Here is a 26821-nt window from a genome sequence, read left to right on the forward strand (position 1 = left end):
ATAACACTCCGACTGCATTTTTCCAACATAAGAGTCATGGAATATTTATATTTATATGAATGGAGCATTATACTCTCTGAAAAAATTTTATTGTACATATATAGGAAAAGGATGGTAGTATCGAAGAAAAGTGTTTCGACTTAAATACTTTTTCAGAGTCATGAAAGCTCTAGCTGTTGCAAGGTGTTGTGTTCGGAGTACAAAGGCGCAAAAAAAATTCAAAAGTGGAATTCTAACTCTGGCTGTCCCTAAAAGCATGACTACTTTTACATGTTCTCCGTAAATTTAATGAAGCATTTAAGAAGAGTTTTCAATTGTTCTTAGAGGGCCAGACGGCATTGTACCAAACCAATTGCAAAACACTTTGGAGGCTTCGAAGCCGGCTCCAATCTTCACTAGGTGCGCTGTGCGAGGGCAGGGAATGGCGTTTGTTCCGAAGACTGGCGAAAGCCCCCCAGGGATTTCAGGATATCTTCGAGATTGCTTAAAACCCTCCGAAAGAGTTGTTGAACTACATATGAAAAACATCAAAGTTAGGTCGGCCGAGAGCGCCTTGCCCAAAATTATGAAATCGATAGAGGAAGCCTTCATCACGTAAAGACCACACTGTGAGTGCGGCAGAAATGTCGCGATGGAGTTCCATCCAGCATAGGATACACACCCCCTTGGAGTAGGGTCACAAAGGGGACTCTATAAAAGCCTGATTATGCAACTTAACTTAACGGAACGTAGAACTTAGAGAATCAAAATGAAACAGATTTCGACGTGGCATTAAGTTACTTTAAGTTTCGGCTGTTCAATTATAAGCAACACCCATTTAACAGAATTTTTAAGAGAGAGCCGTAAGTTACGTTAAGTTGCCATAATCAGACCATAATTCCTAGTAAGTCAGAACTCTTTCCATTCAGTAGCATATATCTACGTATGTATAAGATTCGCGTTCGCTTAGCACTTTCTGACAGACTTAAGGCTGAGCTTGATTCTATGTGTATGAAAAGTAGTAGTGAAAGCCAAGCATTGAGAAAATAGTGGAGAAAACATCATGTGCCCTCTACCGCTGCAGGGATAACATTACCAATTTCTCTCTCCGGGCCTCTCGTAGCGCGGGTTCCCTCTTTGGAATTACAGAGTACTGAGGGTGTCTCCAACATTGGAAATTAGTGTTTTCTTTAACATAAATCCGATCGACATCATAGGTCAGGCTGCTGCAGCAGGCGCTGAGGTTAGACTTGAGGCTTTGGGTGCTCAAATGACCAAAGTATTCGAAAAAGAAAAATATCGCCTTGTTACAGCTACGTTTGGTCTCAAATGGCTTGGATAAGCCGTGTAGGTTTTTAGCGAATACCAAATTTAGACATATCGTCGTAGAGGCAGCTTGCGCCCCAGAGATGATATGCATAGCGTGGAAGTTTTCAAAAGAAACATGAAGTTGGTACATACGACGAGGTACCTGGAGTACCTCCATTATGGCACACCACAGTGGTAGACTCCTGAGGGCATTGGAGCAGGCTTATTGTGCCCCAGACGGAAGCTTCGTTCCTCCTAGGTGTCTTTCCAAGCATCTTCCAAGCAGAAATCTATGACAAAAGTCTGTATGTTAAGACCAACCTTTGCAGGAATTATCGTAGTGAGAGGTTCCTCATTTTAACTGATAGTCGTGCGTCTCTTAAAGTTTCCTCATCCCTTCAGGCCAAATCCTGTGCAGATAAGCTTATTGCTCTGGCTGAGAATAATGCTATCCAATTGCTATGGGCACCAGGGCACATGCGAGTCGAAGGAAATAAGGAAGCGATTCTGGTAGACAGAAATGCTGCTGTCTCGACCCCGATAGATCTGAGATCTTCCTTTCAGTAGGTTCCAACATGACAAAAAAAGCTCTCATAAAGGAAAATGCCAAACGCAGGGAACGGCAATGGCATAACAACATGCCATCTAATTCTGGCATTAATTCTGAAATTTACCTGGGGCTAGCTGGGCTGTTGGCATGAGTTGCGGGCACGATAGATCTACTGTTCGCAGGCTTTGTCTATCTATCTATGTATATACATATCTTCCTCGTGCTTTTCGAGGGTCTAAAATCGCATTTATTGAACACTTTATTTGTTTCGCCATTTAAAAGCATTGAAAAGTGCTTTTCCCATATGTTCAGTGTCATCTCGGCGTCTGTTACTAGATTCCTATCTTCATTTCTGGATGATAGCAAGCAGCAACCTCTTTCGCAGCGTTGCGAAGATATTGGGCGATGAAGAGTTGCTTTTTTACCTAAGTAGAATTGATAGTTGATATCGAAATTTCTCGTCCGTAATGAGGTAGCAATTCTCGACGGACCTAGAACTTCTGTTTGATCTCAGCATCCACGGCTTTAGTAGTGAGGAAACCTCTTTGATTTCCACAAAACCGATATTCTCTCGACAGTTGGTTCTATATACAGCTTCCACGACCGAGGGCTGAATATAACTTGGTGCAGATCGGCGAAACTTTCAAACGCTTCAAAATTATCATTGCTGCGGATGTAATTCCGGGTTCTTCGAACGCGGGAACTCTGCTTATGACTAAGAATCCCTTTGTCTATCCGGTTTTTACAACTACTTTACCTTTCTCCTTAGCTCGACTGAGTGTTTCAAATACTCATAGGGTGTATCGAGAAGGGGGAGTGAGTCAAATGTCCGAAATGGTGAGAAATCTTGTGGATTAAGGGTTTTAACAGAAACAAGTAATAATAAAAAAGCGTTTAAGATAAGCTTTTCTAAGTGATAAGTAAAAAAGAAGAAAAATCGACCCCCGTCCCACCTGACGACTAAATTTTTTATGAAGGTATTTCTATCCGTTTAGGTAATCATGCCTATTACGGTATCCGACGGATCTAATCCGATTCGCCCTGTTTTAACAGGAGAGTGTGCAGGATTAGATTCGCGTATCCCAGTGATGCCATTCGCACATAATCCTTTTTACTAGCTTGTTATGACAATGAGCATCGGAATAGACCGGTTCGGATGGCATCCGTCGGATACTGCAACAGGTATGAATATATGTTGTAAATATGAGACAAATCGGACCATAAATACGAGTTTTCCAAATATCTCGACTCCTGCGGCACCTATCGGGAAATATTTTTTGTGTGGAGTTATTTCCATTCATGTAGGTAATACACATTCCAAATATTTGCCATATCGGACCATAAATACGGGGTTTTCAAATATATCGTCACCGGGGCCACCAAGCCGATTAATTAATTTATAAAAAAAACTAAACGATTTATGACAAAATATTATGTCAGATGACGGTTAGTTTTATATGAAAAAATGCGCTATAAATTGAGATAAAAGAAGTAAACTTTATTACCAAATAAAAGCTATTCTGTCGATGACTGATTCCCCACGCCATTATCTTTGTAAAGGAACTCTTTTTTTTTGTAAACTCACTTTATTTCTCTCTTTATTGTATCTAATACAATACTTGCTATAAAAAATTGCTTACATTATACATACAACTAAATTACCGTCACAAGCATTTTCGTACATAAGTATGTATGTATGTACAATAAAAAGTTAAATTTAACAATATATTTAAGTTTGCATACATGCGAGAGAATATCAAAAAAAATTAAAAAAAAATGGAAACGTAAATACACAAATTTATTAAATTAAAATGCTAAGCGCCTTCTTGACTATGAACAGCGAATGACAAAAAAAAAAAATAAATGAAAGATTCTTTATGTAGTAGGGCTGGGAGTTATGTCCGGATAATTCTAATCGGATAAGAACCGGATATTCGGATAACAAAATTAACGGATATTAACCGATTATAGGAATAGCAAAATTAACGGATATTAACTGCATAACCAAATAGAATGAATATTAACCCGATAACCGGATTTTATCCGTTTAAATGAATGTCGGAGTATACGGGTATCCGAATACACGGATAGTCGCAGCCCTAGTATGTTGCTAAATAGAAGTTCACACTCTTTGCATTCAACAACAATTTTTCTGTCATACGAGTAATTGAGTGAGGATGAAAAAAACGGATTGTTAAACAAAACATGGTGCAAAGTAAACTGTTACAAAATTTAAAAATTTACAAAATTTCGCACTTTTTTCATTTAATAGTTTTAATCATTCGTCTTCTTTTGATACACAATTTATGCATGTAAAAATACGAGGCAACTCTGTCTTCATTTGCCTACAAATTATTGATTTTTTTTTTTTGGACAAAATTCAAATAATGAATTCACATATCTATGTATATATGTATGTATAGTGTACATGTGTGACTTTGTGTGTTTGTGTGTGTGCGATTGTATGAGTGTGCGTTGAAGTGAGATTGGCTCGCTTCAGCTACCCCTTTAGCATAACTATTCTTATTGCAATTTGGCAGCTCTGCCAACACCCACTCAGCCGCCTTTGACTTAGAGTTCGTCGTGCTTGGGACCGGAGAACTCGTCGTGCGAGATGAAACCGTTCTTATCTTTGTCCTCGTGTTGGAAGATCTCCTCGACAAGTTTGTCGTTCTCCTTGAGCATATTCTTCAATTCCTCGGAGTCTTGACCCTCGACGGCAGTCATTTGTTTTTTAAGGTATTCGCTGACCTGCAAGAGTGGAAAGAAAGGGACATTAATTTTATGATTTTTTTGCATTCATAAGCAATTTGTGCAAAACAAGTAACAATGTTAGGTAAAACATGCAAATTGGGGAAATTTGTTAGGGGCTAAAGACAAATGCCCAGGAAATAGATGATTTTTTCTATAAAAAAAAGAGGTTAAATATAAATAATATGCATTACATATGTATGTACATATGTACATGAATATACAGTGGAGGCCACATACTTGGTGAATCTACTTCTTTACAAGTTTTTACCATTTATTTTTTTTACAAAAATATAGCTCATTCCACAACGAAAATATTGTAACTCAAAATTTCAAACATTGTGCCAGATTTATAAAAATTTGCAAAATTTCAAAAAATCGTTACCGAAATTCAAACATTTTAACTATGTTACTAGAAAAAATTTTAACCGGCTAAGAATGCACGTTTACTTGAGATTTCTGTTTTTGCTGACGGTGCAGTGTTTCGACTATATGGAGGCAGGTAGAAAAAAGTCATGGTGACAGTTGATAAAAAAAACCGGTTGGACTTAGAGAGAGGGAAAAGTAAAAGTCATAAATACCAAATTTTACATTATTTACTCACCCTCCTTCTTCACGAACGATACATTTCCAAAAAAATACGGGAATGGATGCGATACCGACTAATCCGTTTAGTTGCCTTTGGCGATTAACCCATTAAGGGCCGTTTGCACCATGTCTAGTTAACGCTAACTGGAGGTACATCCTTCAGTTAAGCACGTTAACTGCTTTATCGATCACATGTTATATGATGGGTGTCGATAACGTCGATAAAGATGTTTAACTGGGAGTTAGAATTAACTAGACATGGTGCAAACGGCCCTTATAAAGAAAGTATTTCTTTTTCAACTGTAATCAATTACTTAAATGTCGTGGAATATTCAGGTGAAGGTATTTATCATTTATTTGGTACTTTCCTATTTTTTGACCAAAAAAATGACTTTGTAATGTAGATGCTAAAGATTATTAGTAAAAAAAAGTGTGAGTACCGTCCCGTCAGGTCTTGAAATTAGACGAATGTTTTAGAGAATTTTATGCAGTTTTCGAATATATAATTTGATCTTTGCGCGCGACTTTGCAAATATATATAATTTTTGATTTTCTTAATTTTTGATTTTCAGCTTATTTTTGCAAAATTTCGCGGAAAGCATTTTTCGAAGAATGAAAAAATTCTCACCAAATATTGGGGAAAAAGCGAGTATTTACACCTAAGTCATTTTATAGTATAACCTTTCTTTTCTGAGAGTGGAAAGCAGGAAACAAAAATTAACCAAAATTCCATCACATTTAATGACTGGGCCCACATTTTTTGTGAGTTTTCGACGTTATACTGATCCAATCTTGTCCATATTTTATATTTAGGTTTTTCTAATAAAATATAGACTAAAAACTAAATTTCATCGAAATTGGATGAAATTTAATGTTTCCGCCCACAAGATTAGAGGGAGTGGCAATTATTCCATCTGTACAAAATTTCATAATTCCATATTTCTAAGTAAAACTAGAGCACATGTCAAGTTTCAGTGAAATCCGTGCAGGTGTACAATTGTTTCCACCTGCCTCCATTGCTCATTTTCTCCCATATAAAAAAATTTAGAAAATGTGGAAAGTTCTCAAAAATCCATGCAAATTCTTAGCCGCTTGAAACTTAAATTATACTTAAATTGAATAAATTGAAATTCTCAGTATAAAGTTTAAAATTTTGATGATTATTTTTTTGAAATTTGATGAAGTTTTGTAAACCTGTTACGAGGTTTAAAACTTTGGCTTACATAGTTTTCGTTGTGGTATAAACTAAATACTTCATTTCATTTTTGTGAAAAAGTAAATAAAGAAAAAATAAATGGTCAAAACTTTTAAAGAAGTAGTGATCATAATTATTTGGCCACCACTGTTGTATCGCTAGCTTAGAGTAAAAAATTACTAAAACCTCCTTTTCATGAAAGTATACATAAAGATGTAGGAAACAAGAAATATTAAAAATGTATCGTTTCAATTGTTTGAATAGTATTTTTTTTATGTGCAACCGAAGCACGGGGGCAGACAAATCCAAGTCAGCGGCTAATGAGCGACACCGAGAGAAAAGGAGGCGAACCGATGTGAATACATAGGACTTAAGAACGCCCCCGGAAATTTATGCAATTTGAAAATTCTATCAGAAAATGCGGCTAGTTCCTGTAGAGGCAAAGAGGAAAATCTGGTAAGTGAGATCAGGAGTAGAAATGGGAACGGGACTAAATATTTAATACCGAACCTGCCCAACCTGAAACTAAATTTTAAAGTGCCGAGCCCGCCCATCCCGATGGTTTTCAGAATTGTACCGCGGATTCCGCGGGTCCCGAAATCTATCACTAAGAAAGATGCACATGTTTTAAATTTATTAAAAAAATAATAATGAAAGATCTGCCATCTTACTTAGCTTTGCTGTTCCTTATCGTCTCAATAAAACATAAAATCTGCATATTTCATACATCGTTTTTAAGGAAGATTTTCTGAGTTTGCGGTTTTATCGGGAGTGTCGGGAAAGGATTTTGGTCCCGTCCCGCCCGCAAAACTTTTAGAGGCCTTCCCGATACCGCCCATCCTGGCCAATTTAAAATCAGTACCGTGGTCCAAGGTATAATTTACCGAGCTAATGTTTTTTAATGTTAAATTAATCGTTTTTGTTTAATTATGTCCAAATATAATTTTTTAAAAACATCTATTCTTTTGAAGACTACGTTTTTTGGTCGAAAGTGAAGTTTTATTTCCGGGAAAAAAATCCGGTGGCGCTTTTGATAATTGTATTGGGACGATGCTAACGGTCTCCCGCTCGACCGAGACGAAACGAGAACAGCAATGGTGCAGTTTGAATAAAAAATATGACCCCGGAGTCGAAGGCGGGTTCGAAGATATTTTAAGAACAATTTGGTCTCTTAAATATATGCCCGAAGGTTAGAATCTGGTTTTAGTTTGCGCTATCCACAAGAAGAAAGAAACTTAATATTGCATATAAGGTCCTATCGACGATAAGGTGTGAAAGTTTGAATCCACTCATGAACCAATTCATTGTACGTTATTAGAGTGTTTTCAGGCTTGAAAAATCTGGACTGATCAGATTTTTCACAGTCCGTTATCTTTCGGTAAACGGTGTCTCACCGACACTGACAGATGGAGTTAGTTAGAAGCAATGCGCTGATGAAAAATCTAGGAAAGCAATCTAAACGCGTGCAAGTCCGCCTTAAGAAAAAATGAGGACTTAAATCAAGGATGGTGCACTGAGGTGGTCTGCCCAATTTAGTTCTATGGGGTCACAGTTTTGATGGACTATTCAAAGATGTCCTGTGATAAGGGAAAAGTTTATCAACGTACTGAAAGTGGCGTGCTACTTATTAGTGGATTGATGCGCTTTGCAACAACTAAACCATTTGAATCTGTAGACCTTTACAATTAACTACGGGCGGGCAAAGGCGAGATCTGGGAAATCTTGCGACTGAAGGTTCGGTTACAAATAAATTCTAGACATCCATCCATCCATAGATGCGGTTAGTAAGTACATGCCAATCTTGATATGCAGTTAATAAGCAATTTTTGCGGACAGTCAGACCGCTATAAAATCGTGTCACTGTGGCAAAAAATCATCAGAAACCCCAATTGAATGTAAAGTAGGTATATTATAAATGAACTGGCATCCAAATAGTACATTATGTGTGACAAAAAAAAGAACTGAAGAACAAAATTGTGGCCTGGTTCGACACATACAATGCCCCGGGCGCGTTTTCACCTAGAATTCCCTCTGCTTAGGCTGGCTGTGACAATCATGACTGGTCAGGGCTTAATAGTGATACAAGCCAGCAGAATTGGCATTGCTGCGAGACGACAGCAAATCAAGAGCTTTGAACACTTTTCCTGTTACTGCACAGCCTTGACTAAACTGAGACGATGGTGTCTTCATCAATGCTTTTGTCACGTATTTCACAGTTAAGCCTGCCGAATATCTGCAAAGTCTATGTAATTAGTCATATTTCTAGCTGTACAATTGGCATCAACTACGATCCAAAAATCGAAACACTTTCTTAGCATAAGTTTAATGATTTTTGGCGTGCTTTAATTTACTGACATTAGGTTGGTACGAACTGAGATCTGGTGGGTAAGTACTCGAAAGGAGTATCTGAGGCAATGAACTTTGGAAAAAAGTTGCCTACTCGAGACAAGAACATAGATATATCATGCTTTATGATCCGACTGTAAATGCCGAAGATATAACGAAAAATGTTAAAGGGCGATACCTACGTTCGGCCCAAACATTTTTTTCTTTCGAAACTGCTTTAAAAATACTTTCGACTCAGGGGTGTTCGGGGCGAATTGTTTTTCCGGTATGGTCAACTGTTGCATCGGCCTCTATGAAATACCGACATCTTCTTACTGTACAAGGAATCGTGTGGCGTATTTGTTACATATCGACTGCTGAGTGAAGATCGACCTATCTCGGCAGCCAATTCTAAAACGCCCTATCTCAAAATTTGGTTGAAGAACGCCCTATTTTAGAATTCGTTTCGAAAACGCCCTATCTCAGCTGCCGATTCAAAAATGCCCTATATCAGCACATTTTCAAAGCCCTATATCACTACAAAAGTGGCATGTTAATCTGCTTGTTTTGGTACTAAAACTTTAAAATTTTAACTGAAGGTGTACGGGGGTGGTCCCAGAAGTACCCGATCTAACAAAGAAAACACAAAAATTTTGGTGGAAAAATATATTTATTTTTCAACATAATCTCCATTCAGCTCTATACACTTTTCCCAGCGATGGTCAATGAGTTCGAAACCCTTTTTATAATAAGAACTGTCTTGCTCCTCAAAATAGCCATTAATTGCCCACATCATTTCTTCGTCGTTAGAAAATCTTTGTTCACGGAGCCATTTTTTGAAGTTGGATCTTCGGATAATGTTGCCATTTCTCCATTTTAACAAATTCATTGAAAACGTTCACTACTGACGGCTGCCAAGCATATACTAAACAACATATGCTTTATAGATTGTGTACTTTTTAACACAGTGATATTTTTTAAACAACTACCGCCATCTCTAGGTTAGGCCGGGTAATTTTGGGACCACCCCCATGTTTCAATGTATCCTATCAAAATCTGTGAAAAACGCAGTGTCGCAAAAAGTGTTGATTAGGGCCAGGGACCGCAAATAACAGTAATATTGGCCAAATATTTGCTATCAAATGAAAGAGGACGGAAGTAGCTTTTAAACAGAAATAGAGAACGAAGGTTACCACCTCTATTTATATATATATATTTTTTTTATAATTTAATACAAAAGAAATTTGTATACCTGACCTCTTCTATGGTAATTAGATAACATTTTTTATTGAAATACTTTCCAATAGGTGGCTTTCCTCGTTTAGACATTTCAGGTTTAAAGCTATTTGAGTCCTCTGTTAGTTTCGGTCCCTGGTTAGGGCATATGTGAATTATGGTAACGATATGTCATATTACTTCTCAAACTCTTCGCGTTCTTCAAAGAATCTGTGTACAATAACTTCGCTTTTTGTCTAAATTAAGTAGCCAAACATTAGACCACTTTCCTGAATGTTCTAAACCTCATCTCAATTTTTTAGAAAAGTTGACGAGTTATTATAAATATTAGTATATGTACAATTAAAACCTTTAAATTAAAGGAGAAATTTATAAAAACACATGCAACAAATCATCAACACCACCATCACCAGTTCCAATAGAGCGTTTAAATAACGTCTTATAACGTAAGTAATTACGTGGTGAAGAAAGTGCGATCCATACATAAACGTTTACCTCATCACGGCTCAGTTGTTTGTCGGCGTTCTCATCGATTTCCTTGAAAACATTTGTTGGTGGTGGCGTATTTCCAATATTGATCAATTCAACGTCGAATAGAAGTGTAGCCTTTGGTGGAATAACATTGCCAGCACCACGATCACCATAACCCAACTCGGGTGGGATGACCAATTTACGTTTTTCACCTTAGAAAAGAAGAAGAAAAAAAAAAAACAAATTTAGGAACAGATTCGAGGGGAGAACATTTTAAGTATGTGCGTACAGTGTGTGTTTATAAACAAATTAAGTTGACTACTTACCGACACACATGTCCAATAAGCCTTGATCCCAGCCCTTTATCACTTGGCCAGCACCAATTTGGAATGTGAAGGGTTGATCGCGATCGAAGCTGTAATGAAAAAGATACTTAAATGGCTTAGATTTTGTGATTTTAGAAGCGGTAATTATTTCTAGCTACTGTTACTTTAAAGCAAATAAAATAAGTATTCGAAAAATTTTATAAGCGTATTTTATGTTTCCATAGCACCTTAAAGGAAATTTTTGCATTAATATGGATTTCCGGTGCTACAACCCATGAAGCAATTCATCATCAGGTATATCATGAAATTTATGATGTGTGAGAAAAATGAACTACCCAAAGTAGATTTGTTTGCCTCTTTCCACATGTGTTTTAAGAAAATGACAAAACGCCTCCAACAAGCAACATCTTTAAGAAGTTGGCTACGCGAATAGCGCAGCGTGGATAACCAACTGCCTCTCTACCACAAAACCAAGCAGCAATAGTAAAAACGCGTCACGGCGAAATAAAACAGCTATTTTTTGCCAAGTTAGCGACACCAACAGCGGTTGTTTGTATTATCAGCGAAGGTGCATATTTGATAATAATTGAGTGCGATACACTCTATCAAACGACAATATAAACAGGATAACAGCAATGCAGCAAAGGAAAAAAATCGTAGCTACACACAAACACACCTACCTATAGCCAAGGCTTGGCGCTAATAAAAAATTTAAGAGCAATGCGCGACAGGGAACAACTCGAAACCATCGTTCAAAATAGCAGTCAGCCAACAAGAGTCATCAAAGTGGTCCGGAGGCAATCGTGTGTCGCGTCAAGGAGGTTGGCCTGTTGTTGTTGTTGCCTGTTTCGCAGTTATAGCTTCTTAAGAATTTATGGAAAACAAACGCCATTGCGGTGCCCCAGCAGCTGAGAAAATACATACATAAATAAATATGGCGAATAGAAGATGCTAGCTGCTGATGGGTATGTGAAGAGCTTAAGTTGACATAATTTTCAGTTTTTAGCGGAAAATTTGCGAATTAAGCTCACGATGTTTGCCAGGAAGCGATTTAAAAGATTTCAATGATTAACTGAAACAGCCTACATCCCCAACATAGTATATCCCCCCCCCCATGCCTTTTTGAATAATAAAAACAATTTTCCATTTCCTTGAAGGGCACTTGGAGATGATAAAAGAGGCGACATTTTTTTCTATCGCCAATTAGAAAATGACATGCATTGCACATGTACATATGTATTTATGTAGTTTATAAAAAAATTATGCAAATTTAAAAAAACATGTAAGACAACAAAAAAGCACACAACAATAGAACTTCTAAAAACAACAATTTGTAGCTTGCTGCATGTTGGCAATGTTGTGCAAACTCTTGTTCCTTTTTTCTTGCAACTGTGACAAGCAGCAAAGTTGAAAAAAACTTTATTTTGACAAATTAAAACTACACCGGCGGGAGTGCACGTGAACAACAACAATGTAGAAAGTAAGTAAATAAAAAATTATCATTCAAGAGTGTATTGCTTAAAAGCAGTAGAGGGTACTTATTTAACGGGAGCGGTACTAAGAGATAACTACGTAAACTGTCAATAATAGGTGGAACTAAGAAGAGCACTTTAAATGGAAATAAATATACACACAAACAGGACAAAATTTTAGTTCGAAGTCATGAGCATACTAGGATAAGCCTTAGGCAGTGGCGTTATTTTTGCGACCCCAACTGTCTCTGTGTACACGCTGTTTGTCTCTTATCTCGCAGTGAGTCACTTACTTGCTAGGAGTTGTTGAGCTTGGCTTTCTACCGTTTAAAGTGCTGCTGGTTTGGGACTATATGCCGGAGCTGACTGCCGGACCACTGCTTCGTCTAGCTGCCTTCAGATCTTCGTACTGAGCTTTGTTGTGATGCGAGCTAGCTGATTAATCCTACGAAATTGGTTTTTATGAACTTTCGTGTTTTTATTTCATCTAGCCTTCAATGGTTTTTATTATTTTAAATACAACCAGAATTAAACCAATTACGTAACCGGTAGGCCCAAAAACCCCTTTTCGGAATAGTAGTTTTAAAATGGCAGCACTGTAGTTCTAAATAAATGACAATCTTTGAGAAACTCATTGTCAGCCAATAGCGGCAATCATGAAGGAAGACGTTTTAACTATTTTTTATTTAAATGAATACATATTCCAGCTATTATCATAAATTAATTAAATACTTAGTAAAGAAAGTTTTGCTTCATTTGTTTACTCAAAATAAAATTTAAGCATTTAGGCAAAAATATTTGTACCATCAAGCGCCCTCAAAGTTTCGCCGAATCATCTTAGCTGCATCACTGGGGACAGCTAAGTCGAATATGATTATCACGTGATGTCCAGAGGCGCTGTGTGGGACTATCACCGTGACGTTGCTACAGTGCTATGTACCTACATATGTACATACGTCTGTACTTGAACCTCTAGCCTCAACGTGACTGCGGCAGCTACTTGCGACACTTACCGCAGCTAAAGTACGCTCAATTTTTCGCTTGCTTGCTGTTCTTGTTGTTATGTTCGTCCTTGTTGCAGAAGAGATCTTAAATATTTTATTTAGCTCTCTTGGGCTTTGTAACAATTCAAAAATATTGTATTTGAATTTTGCATAGAACTTGGTGGCACAATTGTGTGTGCTTTTTTTTATATTGTGCCTGTGTTTGTACTGTGCAGCGCGCCTGAGTGTATGCCTCCCCCGGTGATGCAGCTTTAACGCCAAGTGGCACATTATCCACTAAAATGCCGCGAAATTGTGGCAAAGGAGTGTCGCAATGATCCTTCGTGTAGTAAGGAGGGAAAAGGCTCTAAAGGCAGGGAGACTTTTTTCTTGTTTGCTTGCAAATCTCTCGGTGGAAAACAAGAAAATAACACAAAGTACGAGCTTACAGCTACAATTTCACCTTTGTTTGACGTTTTGCTTATTTGAGTGTTTTGCTTTTTAAACAACTCTAAAAACAAGTGGATTTTGCAATGTAAAAAGGAGTTGGAGGTGTCTGGATCACCGTGTGAATTTTTATTGCATGATTCGCTGTGAATTGCATGTACCTAAAGTACTATGTATGTATGTAGGTATATATGTGTGCACATATGGATATGTGTAGTCTTTTTTGTTATGGCAGCAGTGAAACGAATCATTCGCTTATTTTAAGTCATAGCGTAAAATTTATGTTTCACAAGGAGGTGTATCATCAACGAAGCGTCTTCGCATATTTGTGGTGTATCTGTCTGCTATTCTTGTGTGATTCTCGAGCGTGGTATATGTGTAAGCGTAAGTAGGTGGTACTTTATTTTTACTGCAAATTCAAATATGTTTACAAATACAAACAAGTGTTTCACTTGCTGCCCTCTCTACCTTTCTACTCAATGTCATCCAGCCGGGGTTAGATGCCGACTTTAAAGCCTCCACTGATCCCCATAGATTTATGGTTCACGCAACGATAATTGTTATTTTCGCGACGTGATGTTAGCTCTTGAATAAAATGTCAATTGATAGGTGTGAATCAACGCAGTTATGCCAACGCTTTGAGAGAAGGCTTGCAGTTTACATAAATAAAATTCAGAAGTGGAAACAAATTTGCATTAAATATAGCCATTTAGTTTATCAAATGATAGGTGTGACCAGTAAATGAGAAAGAGAGGATGAAAAACGTAAAAAAAAACATTTTAGTACATGCATATATACAAAGCTACACTTACATATATATACATATGTACATACAGTACGAACAAAAGTATTGGCACAGAGAATTTTTTTAATATGTGTGTACAGTGACTCAAACAAACTACCACGTGTTGATTTTTTTCAATATTCGTGGTGTTTTTCGAGCTACATTTTTTTGTTATTTTTCTATAAAAAGACCGTCCAAGATTTTACCAAAAACTTATACCACAGTTTCAAACTTTATACAAAATTTAGGAAAATTCAGCAAATTTTCATCAAAGTTTCAGCTTTTCTGATTCGTTAGAATATTTTTGGGTGCAGAATTTTAGAGCCCATACAATTTTAGTCTAATGAAGTGCAAGTTTCAACCGACTTAAAAATCGCGTTGATCGTTGGGATTTTTTTTTGAGACTGCTTTTGCGTTTTTGTTTTATATAAGAAGAGCAATTTAAAAAAAACTGGCGTTGATCTTTGGAAATTTTGTTGCTAACGGTTTCTCGCATTTAATTTCATAAGATGTCCGTGCTGATATGGAAAACAGTGCAAAAATCCGTCTCAAAAAAACAATCAACGGGATTTTTAAACCGGTTGAAACTTGCTTTTCATTGGACTAAAATTGTATGGGCTAAAAAACTGCATACCCAAAAATGTTCTAAAGAATCAGATTAAAAAGTTGAAATTTTTATGAAAAATTGATGAATTTTCCAAAATTTTGTATAAAGTTTGAAACTGTGAGTGTGTTTTTGGTTAAAGCTTGGATGGTATTTTTATAGAAAAATAACAAAAAAAACATAGCTCAAAAAACACTACGAATATTTAAAAAAATCAACACGTGGTCATTGTTTGAGTCTCTGTATATTCAATTTAATTTTGCATATTTAATTTAATTTAATATTATATTGAAAACATTAGTGCATTAAGATGTAATCTTTACTTGCACAATGATACAAACAAATTGCAAAAAATAAAATAAAAAGTACAGATAATAATTAATATTACAATATAGATTAAGGTAATGAATACGTTGAATTACAATTCATATATTCTAAAATAAAACAAAGGTAAGCTTATAACCACTATTCTTGATCACGCTTGGAAGAAAAAAAGTTTAATATGAGTTTTTTGAAGTTGCCTATGTGCAACGCGTTCTTCAAGGACAGTGGAAGGGAGTTCCAGAGCCTTACCGCATTAATAAAAAACAGTCTTGAAGTGCATAAATAGTTAAATCTCGGAAGAATAAGACCTGACGCAATGCACAATTTGCAATATGCAAAATTTTTTATTACAATTTCTTTTCGCTAATTTTTTATATAAATATATGTAGTTCATACTACAACGAAAAACCTAAATATAAAATGTATAAACTTTGTGCAAAACTCAGGAAAGTTCAATAAATTTGGATACTCATTTGCAACTTTCTAATTATATATTTTTTCACGCAGTTTCTTCCATAAAATTATGTCCAAAATTGTTTTTTGCATGGAAGAAAATAATATTACCTTCCACCAAAAAAATTTCCAAAAATCAACGCGATCTTTTAGCAACTTTGAACTTGCTCTACTAAAATCGAATGGGTTAGAAAACTGCATACTTAGATTTTTCCAAAAAATCTAAATAGAACGTTTGCAAATTATAATTTATATTATAATTTATTTATTATAGAATACAAATTTATAGAATTTTCCTGAGTCTTATGCAAAGTTTACAGATTTTATTTTTGTGTTTTGTGTGTACTATATATATTTTTGTAAAAAATTAACGAAAAAAAAAATTATAATAAGAAACTTTGCATACAATGCGAAAAACTGTCTGTGCCAAAACTTTCGTTCGTCACTGTATATGCATACAAATGTGTGCACATAAACTGTCTGAAAAAAAGCACAGTTTAAAGTGTTGAAAAATGCGAAATTAATCCTTCTCTTTGTTCACTCAATTCAAGGTCAAGTATCATCGGACTATATGCGAAAAAAATTTAAACAATCGCCAATCCTTTCTGTTGTTTTATTGCAGCCGTAACAGTTGTTTGCGACGCTTTTAATTGGATTTAAAATTTTAATTTGCGGACAATTATCAGATCTGCAAGCCATTAATAGGCACTTAATAGCTGACTATTTGAATGGTTAAATGTTCACACGGTCACGCATACATGCATATGTATGTACATACAAACTCTTGCAAATAGATAAAGTAGTGCTGATTTCAATTGATTCCAAGCTGTGTGAGTTCCCAAACCATACGACTCATGCTTCGCCTAGCTTCTCTTCCGATTCGTCGTGAGCGTCTTGATGTTGTCACACCAATGAAGGGTACTACAGTTTTAGGCTGCCTCCGAATAGCAGAAAATTTTTTGTGATAAAATTCTTTATCGCTGGGCCGAGAGGTGACTGCGGGCCATAACAATGCCAATGACAATTGTCATTATTAGCGCACTACTAAAGACAATAATCATGCAATAAGTTTTTTCATTGGCATTAAAAATAAAAGATATGCCTAAAAATATGCATTCAATCAGTTATGGGGCTATGAAAATTGCTATGCTAAATTTCCATTGCCAAAACTCCCGAAACGAATAAAGGGGTGTGCCTAGAAGTATCAAAATCATCGATTTACCCGTTTCTCATACTACCATGTTTGGCCTAAATTTATGTTGTATTTTTTATAATTTATTGTTGCATATTTTTAGGAGCCCCTTTTTTAATTCAATAAATTTTGGAAACGAAAATTCCGCGTAGCAATTTTTATAGTTCCACGGCAAATTTTCCACTCCAATTTTTCAATCAAGTTGAAACATATTTAAGTGTTAAAAAATCTGTAAACTACATTCAACTTGTAAAATCTATGTATTTTAAGTTACCGGCTTTATATGTATGTTCAAGATTATCTAAGGGTTTTTTAGTAATGGCTACAGACACGTGCGGAGACGTTCGAATGAATAGTATAACTCAAGGGCCAGTTACACCTACTAACATACAAATGGTATGCATCTGTACATACATATATATGTATAAGCTCACATATTAAATGCATGGTACATATGTACATTAGACTGCATCACTCACCATACAAAAAAAAGGTACTGTTTTCCCATTGGAATTATAAAATCTATTATATTTTAAGACTTGAGCCAAAATATTTCGGAAAAATATTAAGATTTACGTATGAGATTCTCGGCCGCTGTGGTGTAGTGGTAAGCAGTGCGCGCTTTCACTCATCAGCACCTGGGTTCAAGCCCTGATCAAAGCAACATCGCAAAAATAGAGAAAAAGGTTTTTTCTTAACAGCGGTCGTCCCTCGGCAGGCAATGGCAAACCTCCGAGTGTATTTCTGCCATGAAAAACAGCTTCTTATTAAAATACAATCGCCGTTCGGAGTCGGCGTAAAACTGTAGGCCCCTCCTCTTTGTGTGACAACATCAAGGCGCACGCCACAAGTTGGAGGAGAAGCTCGGCCAAACACTAACATATGTGTAAGCCCCAATCTATTATTATTATTATTACGTGAGCTGGACCGATTTGGAAATACCTCCAAAAATGGATTTGAAAAAAATAGTTTTTTTAAGTATTTTTTTTTTTTAAATCACCTCATATGCCAAAACAGTTTAAGCTTAAAATATTTGCATAAAAATATTTAAAAAAAATCTTCAACGGGATCATAACAATGGGATTTTTGATGCCGTTTTTGAACTTTTTTTTAAAGATTGGTTTAAGAAAAACTTGAATAACTCAGCCAAAACTTTACCCATTTAGACTTTTTTGGTACCATGACAAAGGTATTTTCACCTGCAAAGAAATATAAATGGTGAGAAAATACTTTTTCAATGATACCTCTTATGCCTAAATCGGTAAAATGATAAAAAAAACAGCATCGAAAATCTTATTATTATGATTCCGTTTTTTTTCAGTTTAAACGTTTTTGTCATCTGAGCTAACTTTTTGTAAAAAGTACTTTAACAATCTATTTTTATTCATAACAAAACTAAATTTTTTCAAATCGGTCCAGTTCACGTAAATCTCGGTATTGCCCCGATATATTTTCGCGGAAGTAATCCCGGCGGGAAAACCGCAACTTTTTTTTGGTGATGAAGTCTAATGTTCATATGTACGTACGCATTTTGTGAACGCATCCTGCCACGCATTATCATAAAGTCAATGGAGGTTAACCCAACATTACGAGTACATACTTTATTCGCTTTCGCCCTGCCGCCGCAATCATTTTTCGGTATTTTTCTCTGCTTGACTGCATGGAATTTTATTTTTTGTTTAAATTTGCACCTAAATATTTGATAAGCTTCGATTTCGTTGTTGAAAAAAAAACGAATTGCAAAAATTTACAAAAATATACTACGGGAAATGGAGCAGAAGAACCCAACAAACTGAATTGTGGTGGAATGTGAAATTTTTTATTCATTGCGGCAACAACAAAATGATACTGGAAGGATTTGGTGCAAAAGTGAACGGAGCAGAGAGTCATGTGTTCCAACAATAAATGTAAATGTAAACAAACTCAACCCGTTGCTCATTAAATATGCGACAGAACGGCGCTCATTGCCACTGTCATTGCGTCAAACAGGTATGATATTCGTATGGATATACAAATGTGCAGACATATGGGGCGTTCCAGCCTAATTCGGACATCTTTTAGCTTGGGCATCGCCACTTTTTTTTCAAAGTTTTCTATGTTACTGTATGAATTGGAAGAGGCTTCCCTGGTTTTTATCAACTTTTTTGTCAAGCCGTTTTCGGGATATTGATTTCTTTGTTTTAAATGGAAATTTCTCCACTACAATTCAGTATTTCTATATTTTTGTTTAATGCATTTTTTCATTAATTTAAAAATTCGAAGAAAATAAATAGATATCAATGCTATCTAATATGGCTTTCCCATGGCACTCCAATTATTTAGTTAGTTCGCTTTCTCATTCGTAATTTGCACTCCAATTACCCTTGGAATTACGTAATTCGCCATACAAAATTTTGACAGCGAATTATCTCATTTGTTGGTAATTCAGATCCAATTACCATGCGAATTACGAACAAATCGGTGCCGTCTCTAAGTTTTATCGCATATTTATCGAAACTAGCTTGTAAATCAAAACTTGCATATTTTCTGAGTACGAAAAAAATTTGTGACTAAATTTTAAAAAGAATATTTGAAACGAAAAGTAAAGTTTATAAATGTGTATATCCCTAATTTAATACCGAAACGTATACATTTTTGGAAAGAGCCTATATTTTGCATCAATTTTGCAGCGAATAAAACAAAAACAAAACAAGGAGATAGAGAACTGTCAAATCGAATTTAGAATCAATGGGGTAATTCGCGATCGTAATTGGGGGAGCGAGTAGAGGCATCACTATCGGACTAGGCTTAAAAGTTGCGGAATAAGTGACAGCTTTTTAAGAAAAATTTTCAAGAAAAGCGATCAATTGGTTCGTCTTTGTTGGAAATCAAACATTTTTTGTATTAAGCATTTTAACATTTTAGTGAAATTTTATTGAAATAGGGTTTTGAAAATATTTTGGATTTTATAATCCAAAAGGGTTGTGAAAAAGAAGATAGTTCCAATTGTCCAATTTTATCGAAATACGGGTTTGACATTTTTTTAAAAAAAAGGCACATAACGAATTATGAAAATAGTCGGAGATGCAAAAGCCAAATGGTATCCCTGGAATGCCCCATATGTATGTAAATACGCATGCCATATAAAAATTGCAAGTCAATGTTAATGTCAGCTGTGGTAAGGAGCAGCTGAAGCGCTAAAAAATTATTTCATTTCAAAACCAATCCAATTCAATCCTTTTTTTGCGGATGCATGAAAAGTGATTCATTCAACAGAATTCTCTATGTACTCGGTATGTTTATCTCATTGCCTTTATGGAGGTACAGGATGTGCCAGCAAATCCCATAACAGCATCGATTACTAAATAATAAAGCACACTATATTGGGATTTTTATGTGTTGTAAATCGAAAATCAACAAACTCCACTGTGGCATACCCACACTTTTGAAGGCTATCAAAAAAAGTATGAAACGGGAGTATCCGCGCAGGCAGTGGCGCGCGGAAAGGATGGCCAAAGTGTGTTACTCCCAAGTGTGTGGTGTAAAAAATGCAACCCCGCCGGCAAGCACAATTTCACTATAGTTAAAGGCACAAATGCCCACAGTCATCAGGCAGTTCGTACCTTTAAAAACTTCAGGTGGTCAGATGAGGTTAAAGTGTGAAAAAATCGCAAGGTGTTGCTTCTTAAACTAGATACCTTCTCTACTCCATTCACTGATTGAATTCATTATTTGCACAAGTGTGCAACTATCCACATACCAACTACGCTCTATTCCTCGCCCCTCGCCCCTCGGGCATCGTAATCGTTTGGTCGCCACACTGGACTTTGAAATGCACCAACTTAGAGATAGCAGGTACAATAAAAAACATCTTTATTGCGAAAAAAAAAAACTGAATGAAGTTATATTCAACGTCTCCATGCATGCTTTGCAAATTTGCGCCCTTATCCTCAACTAAACTTTAGCTAAGTGTAAATTCGTTAGAGTTCAAGCTTTTCGCTCTTTTACTCGCCGTGGCAACTTTGAGGCGCGTAAAGTCAGAATTTATAGCTGGCGGCTCAGCATCACGTACGCCCATTTCTAGTGAGGTTACTGTAAATTTTGAGTGAAGAAAAAATTATAAAAATAAAATCAAGTTGCACTGTATCATTGTGAATCCAATTCGCATAACTAGTGCAATATGGGCACGATCGGCGCTTTCACTAGACAAAATTAAATAATATTAGAATACTTTACAATGTATAAATTTGTTAAATTCCGATTATATATAAATGTTCGCGAGGACAGTTATCTTAAGCATAAGTTCTTGTATAACCTTGTGGGTAGTTTTTTTTCGAAATAAGAAAAAGGATTTAAACTATGAATCGAGCAATCTAGCTTACGAATGAAACCAAAATTTTGGTAGAAGTGGAAAATTGACAATGTCTTAAGATTGGATCAAAGAAGTAGAATTTTTTTGTGAGACATCCTACTCTACAAAATTACATTTGGCGACTCCGCTGTAGACAAGTCCTATTCATAAACCGAACATTACACTTTTCCAACTTAATTTCTCGAAATGCTAATATTTACCACTATTTAATTTTTATGAAATTTATTTTTCTAAATTTGCGTAAATGATATTTATTTCGTTTACAAGATATTTCATTAATCTCATGTGTTAATTTGACTGAAATTGTTTTTTTTGTGAATTGGTTTTCAAGTTCATTCATATTACAAATTTTGGTCCAAAATTAGTTGGCTTTACCCACAGTAGAATGATAGCCAGTTGTCTAAGAAGGGATGATGAAGCTTCATTAATTATTCAAACTATTCGTTCTCATATATGTATGTACATAGGACTCGTATGTTACTGCAATTGTACTTACAATTTTTCAAGAAAACTCTCATACAATTTTGTAGTCATAAAACAGCAGCACAATTTACGCATTCGCAGGAAAAAAAAACAAATATGTATATGTGTAAATTTACTTTGAATATGAATTTAGGATTTAAAGATTTTTCTCTAGGAATCACATGCGATAGGAAATCGTAGATGAAGGTTAAAGCACTTTGGTTGTGACTACCTTAAGATTAGGCAAGGACTGGGGAGCAGTAAAGAAAGCATCTTGGCAAGAGTTTTGTCGAATCTTTTAAATACCGCTAAAGAGATGTCAATGCTTGGAAAGAAGATACTATCTACATACATATGTACATACATACGTCCAATTCAAGTAAGGGTAGTGTTTCGAGGATAGCTTGCTTTTGAACGGTGTCTACCTAGAAAACACTCACTTTTCAGGTAACAAGAGTGAAGGTAAGTTAATCTAAGCTTCTAAGCTGTTATGTTCCAATACTCATATGAAAGTTTTTATCTCATTTAACCAGTATTTTTTTCCGTAAAGGCTGATCGATCGAAAGCGCGCTCCACGTAGTGGTTAGTTCTATTGAGACATCACCTATAAGTTTTCCGATCAGAGCAGAATCGGACGTTGGGCATAGTAGCAGATGAGGGTACGTGGATTACAGCCCTCTATACTGATGGTTCAAAGATAGAGCAAAGAAGCGAGGTCGGTCTCTATACAGAAGACATGCTCATCGGCTAGTTTTTTCGTTTGGCAAATAACTGCAGTGCTTTCTAGTCTAAGATTTATGCTATGCATAGAGAATGGTGTCTAGTAAATAGCATGGTTCCAGTCAGAAAAATCAATAACTTCGTCAATAGTCTAGCGGCCTTGAAAGCAAAAGGACTCAAAGTATTAAAATCGGGGATTGTTTAAAAATGCTATATCGTACTTTTGCTGGGTTCCCGGACAACACAGCCTGGAAAGCTCCCTAGGTGAGGCTCTGAGATGCCAATAAACGAGGCAGAGAATTCTATACAATCGCAATTTAGGGATCTATGGGGGAAAGTTAACAGACCTATGGTTCGTAAATAAGTTTTCCAGAGAAATGAGAAATGTTTTTGTCAACGGTGGTGAGTTTTCTCTGCCGAAACTTCCGCGATGGACATGAGGAGCAATCAATTTTGGTTGGGCAGTAGCTCATTTAATTTTAGTATAATAAAATGCAAGCTGCAAGTGGCCCCGAATTCTCGGTGATTTTTGATTTTTTTTTGCCGATAGTTTTATGCAGGTTTTTCCATGTAAGGCATGGTTTCTGTATGCAAGATGCAGAATTTTGAGCCACTTCAAACTTGCACTTTATTATACTAAAATTAATAGGGCTCCTAAAAATTTCATTAAAAAGTTTAAAGTTTTGATGTTAATTTTATGCACTTTTCTAAATTATATATAAAGTTTGAAACTTTTATTTACATTTGGGCGTTTCCATCGGAAATTAAATATTAAATAAAAGTCATAAAAAGCGAATGCCGCGGTTTTTTGCAATTATCTTGAAAACGAAAAATTGCCCAAAATCAACTTTAGCACCAATTATAGGGGTGATTAAGAGCTATAAGCTTTTGCTATTTTCGAAATAAAAAACAAGTATAAGATCACGTTTTTTTTAGTATGTATATGTACGATGGCCACGCTCGACAATATGGAAAATGCCCATATACATATATTTAGTTTTTGTTACAGAGTGCACTATATTTAAAAATCAAAATGTCTTTTATTAATTTACAAAATTCTACTTTATGTTAAAAAAAATATGATGACAAGGTTTGCGTGGCCACAAGTGTAAATGGAGACACCAGAGGCGCAGAGGACGAGGTGAATGCCACATAATTGTTGACAGCTAAAAGATAACGGAAGTTAATAATTCATGTAGCAATGCAAATCGTTGTCAAAGTGTTTAGTATAAGTACATTAGGGTGGTCCTTAAATGTAGGAAGGAGATTTTCGCATCAGATTTCCTAAGCCTCAGCTCCTACGTTGATACTACTATAATCGAAGATTTCAAATATAAATTTGGAGACGGTTAAGCCGCGCCACACAGGGGACGAAGCTCAGATTCCTCTATGGACACTCAAAAAATTTAAATTAACTTTTTTTACGCCTAAATAATATCTAAAATCGATACTACTGTAGTTGAAGATATCACATATAAATTTTGTTCCCGATTGAAGTCGGTTAAGGCGTGTCGCACAGGAGTTAAATCTATCTATATATCTTCGACTATGGTAGTATCGATTTTGAGTATTAGATTAAAAAAAAATTAATTTTAATTGTTTCAGTCTCTATAGAGGAATCTGTACTTTTCTCCCTGTGCGACACGCCTTAACCGTCTGTGACATCTGTGACCATGGTATTATCGATTGAGGGGGAGAGACTGAAAAAAATCGTTCATTTCATTTTTAAGGACCACCCTAAAATACATACATATGTATGTACATATTTATGAGTGTATGTGTATAAATTTTACACTGTAAAGCTATTGTGTAGCCTTTAGCTAATTATCATCACTTGCTTGGCTGTGTCTCTCAATATCATTAAACAATTATTGCAATGCCATGAAAACTGTTAAGAGAGAATTTGAAGAAGAAGAACAGAGACATACTGCAAAGTAATTGCAACGAAGCGGCATACTAGTAGTAATCAAGCTTACCTTGAAGTGGGCGAAAAGCGTATAAAGTTGCATTTAATACAAATTCATATACAGCGCACTGTAAGTGGTTATGCGACAAGTTGCAACTGCTGCTGCAGCCTATTAGTTACTACAACTTATCGTCGCCTTGGTGAGTGACCATGACAATTGTAAATATTGTTGCAACTTGGCAGTGGCAAACAGTCATTCAACCGTGTGTTGCAAGCATGCAATATTCATTAGAGCGCAGCGGCAGGGTAATTAGTTGCAGCAAAGTGCAGAAATAGTAAATCAGCAGAAAACAAACAAACACAAAATGTTTATTAAAAACGAAACTAAATCAACAAGCTGAAAACAAAAATAGCGAATTTAAGCCCGTTTGTTCAGTAAAACGAAAATGTTGTGCGAAATGCGAGAGCAACAATAAAAAAATATGTACGTTCGCACACACGTACCAAATGCGTGGCTGCATGCAGGTGACTTCCGGATTTGTTGCGTTAATTGCCGGGCGCATTCTCAACTCGTTTGCGGCCATTGCAAATACATTTGGCCAACAAGGCGATGGCGCTTTCCCAAACCCAACACCCGTTTAACTGGCTATCTGCTGCTACAAATTTTTGCTTTTACTCTTTCACGAGCTTATTTAGCCTCACGGTACGCAATCCCTAAGCTGGCTTAAGCCTTAATGGGCAGTGTAAACAAAAAATGGTCAATGAGCGCAATGCGCGCAACAGCTGGCAATTGTCACATTGCAGGCGTGGCGGACGACTGCGGATGGGAGCTGTCTAGTTTTGTTTTTTTTTTCTTCTTCTTCTCCTCCTTTTGCCTCATTTCATCTGGTATTTTGGCGCTTGATTAACGTGTTTGGCGCACGCTGGCAGCGCCGAAACTTTCACTTGGCTTGGAATGTTTGCAAATAAATAACCAAATGCATTAACATAAATAAAATTTCCAAGTCATTTTATTGCTGCTGCTGAATGAATACTAAGCCGCTACCTACATTTTTTCGCACAGCCATTCATACATTGATATTAGCCGCGCATTTACCTGATTATTTAACTGTATGCAACTCATTTGCCTTTTTTGTGCCATAATCCGCAAATGCGCCTTGAAAATAGCAATGCAGCCGTGGCAGCCTTCTGCAACCTTCTCTTACCTCGTGGCTCGCTACTCTTCAGTTGGCGAATTGCAACTAGCAACGCGTCCATTCAACAACACAAGTCACATGACTCGTTGTGCCATTAAAAACTTATGAAACATCTTAAATTTATGTTTTCTGTTGCATTTTCCCTTCTCACACCTCGCTGGCGTAGCCACCCCGAAGCCACCACACAGGGAAACTCAAGTTTTGCATGCGCTCATGTGGAGTAATTTTTATTGCTCGTTTTTGCTGGCACGTTAGCTGTGTACCGAAAAAAAACTCAAGTGTCGACTTGGTAGACAAGGTGTAAAAAAAAGAAGGCATCGCTCGCTCGCGCTAGCGGAAGAGACACACTTGAAAAATGAGATATGAGACGGGTTGACAGGTTCTGTGCGCTGGGATGTTGCACGGTGGGTTGAAGTGTTTATTAAATGGTAAATAAAAAAATTAGGCCTACTTTAAGTTTTGTAGGTAAACTCTTGGAATAACTGGCTTTAAATAGGTGCTCTGTAATTAAACTGTTCTATTTTATTTTTATTTTATAGAGTGATCTTTAAGTTTAGTATCCGTCCAAAGAGTTTATAGGCGTACGCTTATGACACTTTTTCCAGCAGACGGACTATTATGAGGCTCTGAATAATTTGGCTGGGCTTGGATAAACGTAAGAAGGCCCTATCATAGAGATCCCTCAGTTCGGACGGAGAAAACTATCGCTGCTGTAGCTGTTGTCGTACAAGCCAATCTTAGAGTTTCGAGGGGGAGATTATCTGCTCAAATAGATATCAGCAGACAATCCCTGCAGACAATTCGATGACCCCGACCTACTTTATCTGAATTGGTTGATAGCCGTCAATCTATCTTTGTACTAGCTCAGAGCTGTCGGACAAAGTATCCTATCTCAAAGACATATAAAATGGGCGCGTCTGAGTAAGAATAGGTTCCCTGACCGCGCCGAGCTACGTGTATGTATTACAAAGTTAGGATAGTTATTCGAGTTAAGTTAGTCTTTCACATGGTTTTCATGATAGAATAGATTAACTGCTATCGACCAGTTGAGAATAAATAGCTCGGAGCAATCAGAAAAAGATTAAAACTTATTCCTATATAAAATCTAACCAGCAAGCAAATTGTAAGAAGTAGACTTTCCGATTCTTTTGAAATTTCGCCAGAAGTTCATTCAAATGGTGGGTGAAGACGAAAACAC

The 26821-nt window shown here is 36.3% G+C and overlaps 1 protein-coding gene across 2 annotated transcripts in view; it reads right to left on the reverse strand.

Annotated features, from left to right (window-relative positions):
* Positions 1–3314: 3314 nt before the first annotated feature.
* LOC118742997 (FK506-binding protein 2) overlaps positions 3315–26821 on the reverse strand; it is a 38428-nt gene continuing 14921 nt past the window's right edge. The window contains exons 2-4 of one of the 2 annotated variants that reach the window (XM_036475447.1): positions 10730–10818; positions 10428–10615; positions 3315–4588 (exon numbers count right to left, since the gene is read on the reverse strand). In XM_036475447.1, the coding sequence (XP_036331340.1) occupies positions 4409–4588; positions 10428–10615; positions 10730–10818 (457 nt within the window). In that variant the 3' untranslated portion in view covers positions 3315–4408. Of the gene's footprint in view, positions 4589–10415; positions 10616–10729; positions 10819–26821 lie in introns of both variants that reach the window. The other variant, XM_036475446.1, reaches the window with a different exon arrangement.

This window comes from Rhagoletis pomonella, unplaced genomic scaffold (assembly GCF_013731165.1).
Source record: "Rhagoletis pomonella isolate Grant_MI unplaced genomic scaffold, Rhpom_1.0 Rhpom_scaffold_00007, whole genome shotgun sequence".
Taxonomy (NCBI): domain Eukaryota; kingdom Metazoa; phylum Arthropoda; class Insecta; order Diptera; family Tephritidae; genus Rhagoletis; species Rhagoletis pomonella.